Here is an 8,624-nt window from a genome sequence, read left to right on the forward strand (position 1 = left end):
ACCTTTCCTCACTTCTTTTATTTTTTTTTTAATTTTATTTTGCAGCATGCTGTATGTACTACTGGAGAGTCCCTAGGATATGATCTTAGAGAGCATGGTCATCTGCAATATTATGATAATGTAAGTAACAATTTTGTATTTTATTTCCAGTAATGTTGGACCGCCTTAGCAATACACTCAAGTGAGCTTTCTGATTGAAGTGTCTTGTGTCTGTATAATTTTCCTTGAATTTCTGCAGCAATTATAAATTCCTGGAAACATACAGTTTTTAACTCATCTGAGCTGAAAGCTCAAGTGAGCTTTTCTGGTCAAAATTAGTCCTTTGTATGTTATTCTTGTTGTCGTAGTAGTAAACTTTTACACATTTTCTTCTTCTCAAGAACCCCATGACCAATTTCAACCAAACTTGCCACAAAGTATGCTTGGGTAAAGGGTATTTTAATAAGTTTGTTCAAATGAAGGACCAAGCCCTTTTCCAAGGGGAGATAATTACGAATGAAGGAAAACTTAATGGCATCTTTTAATAATCTTCTCCAGAACCATTGGGCCAGGAAAAATAAAACTAATGTGGAAGCATCCTCGGGTAGTGTAGATTCAAGTTTGTTCGAATCACAACCCCAGGGAGAATGGAGGGGCCACAATGGCCGATCAAATGTTAACATAGGAATATATAGTATAAAATCTCTAAATAATCTTCTTCTCCAGAACAACTGGGCCAGGAAAGATGAAACTCATGTTGAAGCATCCTTAGGTAGTGTAGATTCAAGTTTGTTCAATTCATGACCCCAAGGGAAAGGGCAGGACCACAATGGCTGATCAAAGTTTTACATAAGAAAAATCTATAATTGGTGATATTAATGTATGGAAACATTATCAGAGTTCAATTATAGTTTGCTCATATCTGACATATCATGACCCCTGGGAGTAAGGTGGGGCCATTATGAGCAATCAAATCTTTACATATAGATATATAGGAAAAATGTTCAAAACTCTTCTTCTCAAGTATAGCAAAATTATACATATGTACATGTACGCTTTAATTATTAGTGACATTCTCAGGTAATAAAAAATTCAAATCTGATCCCCTCCCCTAACCAGTAAACTTTTTAATATACTGACCCCCCTATCGCATCTATCCCCTTTCAGCGCATCGCACCTCATTGAAACCTTTGGCTTCATTTTCTAGTGCCTACACATATATTTGATGCAGTCGGTACGCCACTGCCTTTCTTAGCCAGGGAATACAATAAATGATCTTAAACATCATTATAAATTTGCTGGCATAACATGTACAATTATTTCAGATTTCATTCTAACAATTAATTTTTCTTCTTACAGGATTCAGATGTACCAAATTCCCAAACTCTCTCGCAAATATCAACATATAGTGATGAAATGGAAACAACCTTGCAGAATGCAAATGAAGTATTGAGAATGGTAACTGGTGGAAAGGCAAGCCCTTTGCGTGCACAGCTTCGCACAGATATTTCATCAGCAGGGGAAAGTACCATACGTTACTATAAAAGAAAAGCAGAGGAGTCTGTGGATTCAGTTCTCAATCTCATAGCTCCTGGACAGTCTTCAAACTTGAAGCAGCTAATTACAGAATCAACCAAAGAGCCCTCAGAAGATGATCTCATTAACACCATCCTGAGAATATATGAAGAAACAACAAACAATCAACTATGCAACCAAATCCTATCGGTGGTGTCCAAGAAATTAACCAAAGATGAAATTATGCAACGACTACCAGGAATAACGAAATACAAAATAGATCAAGCCAGACTTACATCAACTTCAATAACTGCCCTGGACATGAAAGACAGAGAAAGAAGACCACGAGAAAAAATGGATGAAGAAAAGATGCAACACGCTATCAACTTCTTTTTTGATCCTTGTTTCACTCAAATTGTTTCCTACGGCACTAGGGAGCTGGAGTTTGATACTGGGGAAAAGATCAGAATTCCAGATGTCATTCGAACTGTTTGTCATGCACAGATTGTACAAATGTATTTGGCTTTCTGTAAAGAAAATGAATTCAAACCTTTAGGAAAAAGTTCACTTTTCAAAATTCTAAAAGCCTGTGCTGCCTCAAAGAGAAAAAATCTTCATGGGCTGGATAATACAGCTGCAGATGGAGTAGAGGCTTTCCAGAGTCTCCATACGTTTTTGAATACATTAAAGAATCATTCTCTGATGTCCGCTGAATTACACAAAGAACTAACAACAGCTTTAACTTCAAGTCGCATCTACTTAAAAACAGACTATAAACTCCATATTCAAGAATCAGACCTATGCGCAGATCATTGTATTAACTGGAGTTTGAGCGACAGTAATAATGAAGATTTTCAAAATCCGTGTGACCATATCCATTCCTTAAAGTGTGACAGATGTGAACTTTTGAAAGATGTCTGTACTGAATTGCATAAGATTGTCAACAAAATGGACAATGGTATAGACAAAGATGAATACACCAACATCATATCAGAAGCTATGAAGAAAATTCTCAGGTGGAAATCTCATATCATACGAACAGTGAACCAAGATAGATATCGCACGGATGTAATTGACCATCTAGATAAAAATCAATGTGTATTAGTTATGGATTGGGCGATGAAATTTGTTCCACAGAGATATCGGGAAAAGCAAACAGATTGGTTTGGTCAAAGAGGAAGAAATTGGCACGTAATTGTCTGCATATATACGGCTGAAGATGGATCAATTAGTGTAAGTGCATCACATGTTTCTTTGAAAAATTTCCATGTATTTTTTTTAATAATTATTTTTGTAATTGTATTGCAAGCACTTTAAATCAAAATTTGGTTGAAAAACAAAAGGGCCATAAGTACAAAATTAACTCTACCTAACAAATGAATATTGGTATGTTAATAAATCTAGGTACTTCATCTAGTTATCATTTTGGTTTGATTTGCAGCATAGGACTTTCACTCATGTGTTTGATGGTGTCAAACAAGACTGGTTTTGCGTAGCATCATTGCTGGAAGATGCGATTTGTGCAATAAAAGATCAACTGCCACATATTCAAAATATAAGTCTACGTTCCGACAATGCAGGATGCTATCATTGTGGATTACTGTGGCTCTGTTTACCAGAAATCAGCAAAAAAACAGGTAATATGTGAAATAAATATGTGAAAAGAACAACACAATTTCATTAAACACAATTAACAACAAAAAAGTTGACTGCAAGTCTAAATGTCAAGATCATGATGATGTCACTAGAAGGTAATTTTTGACAGTATTATGTATCATTTTGTAGGAATACATATCAAGGAGTACTGTTTTTCTGAAGCACAAGCTGGGAAGTCATTTTGCGATTCCAAGATAGCACACATGCGAACAAAAATGAAAACCTGGGTGGCAAGCGGAAACAACATTGTCACAGCCTCAGACATGAAAACGGCTTTAGATTCAGGGAAAGGTAATTTTATTCACTTCTGTAGGAGTGCAAGTCAACCTGATTAATAGAAAAATCTGCTACCCATTTCTGGGCCATATTTAAGGACTATATAAGTCTAATAAAACAGGTCAAAATTCAACAAAATTTGGCCTTGATTCATTTATAAATACATTGCTTATAGCAAACTTTGTTATTAAATAATTGGGAAAGATTGGATCTTGTGAAATACCATGTAATAATCTTTCTACTTCTATTTTTCTTATAAAGGTGTTGCTGGTTGTCAAATTGCTGTATGTGTTATAGACACTTCCAAACAAACCATGAAAACCCATAAATTAAAAGGTGTAAATGATTACAGCTATGTGGGATTCCAAAGAGATGGGATAATTTTGAAAAAAGCATACAATATTGGTAAAGGACAATTCATTTCCTATGAAACACTGGACAAGTTAGCTTATGGTAAACAAAAATACCATGAATCAGGTTGTACAATCATATCAGGATTTAGTTTACCCTTAAGATTAACTGGAAAAATTGAAGGGCGACAAAAGTCAATGAATCAAGAGTTATTTAGTGAAACAACTAATATTCAGGAGGATTTTAATAATTCACCAAACTGCATTGTAAAAGAAGAGGAACATGCAGATTCCTTCCCTACAACATTTCACTGCACAGTTGAAGGATGCGTAAGAAAATTTGCTACTTTCAAAGGACTTGAAAATCATTTATTAATTGGCAAGCATTCCCTGCAGCTACAGAAGGAGACAACATTTGATAAAATCAAACACCAGTGGGTTAAACTGTGTAATGAACTTGTGTTTTCAAGCAAAGTGAAGACCGTGTCATTTGAGTGTAGTTCCAATGACCTTCAAGTGAATACTATGGGATGGGGTTTAAAGGAAAACAAGACAATTTCAAGATTTCCTGAAAGTGTCAAGAATTTTCTTGTACGCAAGTTTGAAGAAGGTAAGACAACTGGGAAAAAATGCAACCCTATAGAAGTTGCTGAGGATATGAAAAGAAAGAAAGATGTAAATGGTGAACATGTTTTCAAAGTTAATCAGTGGTTAAACCCCACCCAAATAACCTCATTTTTTTCGCGCCTAGCCAGCAAAGATCCACAAATTCATTTGTTGAAGACTGAAATTGATGATGATGATTTGTTTGCTGCACTAGCTACCATTGACGAGAAAAATGTGATTGATAACATTGAGTGATTTATATCACAATACTATTTTGTAATGCAACATGAAAATTTATTACTTGTATATATGAAGTGTTAGATGAGAGGTCAAAGGTCAAAATTGTTCATTCAGTGGAAGAGCTTTCATTAATATGTATCAGCATATGCAGTTTATATATGAAATTATGTTCTTTAAAACTGAGATTAACACAAAGGACAAGTGCACTTAAGCAATACTTAATGGGCCCTTTTTATGTGCCATTTTACTTCAGAATATATTACCAAATCATTCTCTATTGGAAATAGTTAGATACTAGTGGATATTTCTAATCAAAAAGCATGTTAAGCGCCACTTAAATCAGCATGGATTTGAAACAATTGAATATTTTAAAAGGCCTATGGATACCCTATAAATCCGGAAAAGTCGTACCGAACCTTCTTTTAGTTTCTTTTATGTAAATCAAGGGAATGGATATTTAAATCGATACTTGAACAATCTGATGGTGGATCATAGTCGGGCGCGTTTGCGGAATGATATTTCTTGCGCCAAACCTGTTTTTAAAAATATGGAATGAAGTTGTGTAGTTGCCTGTATCTAAAATGATTAAACAAGAAATTGGTACTCTTGCATTTGAAAAATTACAGTAATAGTTTCATTGAATTTGAAATTAAAAAGGAGTGTTACATGTATAGGTGGCTTTCAATACCTGTTTCATTGTCTTGCATGAAGGGTAAAAATATTTGACACTTTATGAACGACACTTAGATCTCCTTACCCTCCCGTGTTCTTAAAAACAAATATACATACAAACATCTCTAAGCGGCACGACTTTGACTTACTGAAACAAAACCTGCCTATGTTTAAAGCCATATATGGCGTATGTACAATGAAAATTATTGGACTATAATTATACGAACTTATTATTTGTATCATTACTTTTTATAAAGATAGAACTTTTCCGTAAATTACAAAATCTAAGTCAATTGCGTTATAAAGATATCACAATTTAATTTGGATTCTTGGAATTTTCTCCGACCCGGAAGAAAATACAAAAGATTTAAATAACACATTACAGAGAAGATAAAATCGTATTATTAGTTGAAATGAGGTGTTCCCCATGTTCAGAATTGTATGAAAAGTTTTAATTTAAATGTATTTACTATAATTCTTTACTCAATTTGATATTTTTAAAAAATATATTTTTTTGATCAGTTACGCCATATATGGCTTTAAACAGGTCTGGACGATTTCTAAATAAGGAAGTCAAGAACGATAACCGGGAATTGCTATTAATACACAGAATAAACAAGGCACCAATCCCTCTGACCAATCAGATAACAGCATTTAGACAAACCCACGAGAGAATAAATAAAACACGTGGTTTTTAAGTTTTTTGCTCAAAAGATTTTTTTAAAACAAACTTTTTGTAAACTTTATGTGCATTTGGGAATAATATAATATTTATGACAATTCTACCGTGAACAAACACGACTTGAAAGCTTGGAATACGTTTTAAGTGGGATATAAAAAAAATCTGTCTCTAGGAGTTAGCAATCCCAAAAGTTTACTTAAGTTAAAAAATTGATATAAATACGGTAAATTTTCAGTTTTTAGAGCCTGACATAAAAATCTTATCGAAAAGATAACAGTCTTTATTATTTTTGAGTGTTTGTTACAGAATACTAGTAGTCTGATATGCGAGGTAAGATAATGGGATAAAACGCATTCATGTAAAATTACAGGATTCCCTTTTCTCCACGTTATACGCCTTTCCTTATGCCCATTTAAAGTCTGCATAGCTAAGTATTCGGCGCTCATGAAACCCGTGATAATGCAAAACTATATGTGTATACTCCATACGATAAACATACACTTACAGTGTGAGTTGATCTATACACATGCAATTTAAGCATTATCGATGAAAATCGGACGGCTAAGCAAAATTATATTTACAATCATGTAATATATTCTGGTAAATGTTATAACTGAACTCGATAAAAACTTGCTGGTGCGATCTTTACCTCTGTAAACGATTACATTCTATTGTGCATTATTATTTTTTCTTTACCGAGATAAAAATGTCAAGGTTGTTCACGGTAAAAATGTGGGGGATACCTTATTCTTCAAAAGTGTTCATCTTACTGCTACAGATTTTTTGTTAACAAAATCTTATTGAGGAAAAAAACAAAAGCACGTGTTATCTTTTTGTTCTTTTAAAATATGTTTTGGGGTGTGTAAAAATGCTGTTGTCTGATTGGACAGAAAAATAATTACGTGTACTTGATGTACATTTATAGCAACTTTCGGTTATCGTTCTTGACTTCCATATTTAGAAATCGTCCAGACCTGTTTAACAGTGAGCACTTTTGAGGAATGTTTACCTGGGTAGAACTCACGTGACTATCAGTATTTTAAATAATTTATTCCACACGTGGGTTCAACATGGGTCATACAGGTAAATAGCTCTCACTTGCTATAGGAAAAACATTGTACTTTTTATACATTTTTAATATTTTAAGTACGAGCCTAATCGTGTGCAAATTTCATACTTTCACACAAGTTTTAAAAATGTAATATGCGTCTTTTGTCAATCGCACAAGTTTGCACAACGTTAGGCTCATAGCTAACAAAGGCTTTGAAATGAATGACCGTTCTCGATTTACTATAGAAAATCGCCAATGTCGGCCGACCCCTACCACATTGTATAATTTTGCTCTTTGTATATTCGTGGATTTCAGCGGTAAAATTTGTTAAATGGTATGGTTAAGATATCAATTAATGATTTAAGATGAAAATTTTTGCTTAATTTGATTGTTTATTTTTTCACATTTTACCGGGGCCCATAAGTGCACTCGTTCTTTCTGATAAGTGAGATCAAGGTCAAAGAAAAGATAAAAAAATGATGATGCAGTTGAAGAAATGTCAGTTTTTAGTGACAGACAATTGTAAGGTACATTAGTCCTAAATTGAATGTTATATATGAAGATGTACAAATCACATCTATACAGAGCTATAATTTACAGCTTTAAAAAAAATGTTTACACTCACTTAAGTAATTTCGAAGGAAAAAAAACTGTGATATTCCAGTTTTCTTTCATTGCAATAATTGTGCAGTACAATGTATTTTGATTCATGTTTTAAAAAGAGGAATTATACGTAACATATATGTAGATTATTTTGGTGACAAATAATTGGTCACCTTGAACTGTTGTAAGACTTGTAAGGTTAAGTGGTTGTATAATTAGATTTATTTAGTCCATGGCGGACTATAATGAACAGATTTAGGAACTAGCTCTTGCAAATTATTGTTAAAGATCATTTGCAATGTACATCAATTATATTTTCAAACTGTATTCAATATTGGTATTTGGCTGTGCATTACTTTGGGTGCATAAAAAGAAGGAAGCATCTTGAGATGCATCATCCCTGCTGATTGTTTTTGCATTTAATTTTATGTGCATTACTTTGTCTGTCAGTGTTAAAGTGAATAATTTTTCTCTGTACCTATATATGTTTAAAATGGTGGAGTTAATTGAAGTAATTTGAACATTTTGATAAGTTATGTATTTCATCCTGACCATTGCTGTTTTGTGTACACATATATGTAGCATTTTGAACATTTGATAATTTACCTGTCATAACAAGATGTAAATTAGAATGAAATGATAGTTATTTTTACCAATTAAGTATTTCAGTCTGTAATTAAATTATAAGGATCAGTCCAGAAAATTGTTGTACATTTGTTCTGTACAGAATGAGTCTGTTGACTTTCACAAATAATAAATTTATTTGACAGGTAATTTTTCTTTTCTTTTATACCCCCCTCTTAAAAAGTGGGAAGGTATACAGTAATCAGTATGTCCCCGTCTGTATGTCCATCTGTTACGCTTTGGGGTACCCATCTCTTATTCACAACTCCTCACGTACAAATGAATAAAATTTGATGAAACTTTCACTAAATCTTAATTACATATTGTCATTGTGCACCTCCTAGTTTACTTTTTGATCTGATATTTTTGG

The 8,624-nt window shown here is 33.3% G+C and overlaps 1 protein-coding gene across 1 annotated transcript; it reads left to right on the forward strand.

Moving 5' to 3' along the window:
• Nucleotides 1–1,352: 1,352 nt before the first annotated feature.
• Nucleotides 1,353–4,637, forward strand: LOC134235590 (uncharacterized). The gene is made up of 4 exons (XM_062717731.1): nt 1,353–2,727; nt 2,936–3,131; nt 3,280–3,441; nt 3,688–4,637. The coding sequence occupies exons 1-4, from the start codon at nt 1,396–1,398 to the stop codon at nt 4,635–4,637; spliced, it is 2,640 nt and encodes an 879-aa protein (XP_062573715.1). The 5' UTR covers nt 1,353–1,395.
• The last annotated feature ends 3,987 nt before the right edge of the window (nt 4,638–8,624 follow it).

Source organism: Saccostrea cucullata, unplaced genomic scaffold (assembly GCF_032062105.1).
Source record: "Saccostrea cucullata isolate Sc308-1 unplaced genomic scaffold, CSIRO_AGI_Scuc_v1 ctg3552, whole genome shotgun sequence".
Lineage (NCBI taxonomy): Eukaryota > Metazoa > Mollusca > Bivalvia > Ostreida > Ostreidae > Saccostrea > Saccostrea cuccullata.

Coding starts and splice junctions, on each gene's coding strand:
- LOC134235590 (XM_062717731.1), top strand. CDS start 1,396: ATGGAAACAACCTTGCAGAATGCAAATGAAGTATTGAGAATGGTAACT. Junction 2,728..2,935: donor CTGAAGATGGATCAATTAGT/GTAAGTGCATCA, acceptor TTTGATTTGCAG/CATAGGACTTTCACTCATGT. Junction 3,442..3,687: donor GGCTTTAGATTCAGGGAAAG/GTAATTTTATTC, acceptor TTTCTTATAAAG/GTGTTGCTGGTTGTCAAATT.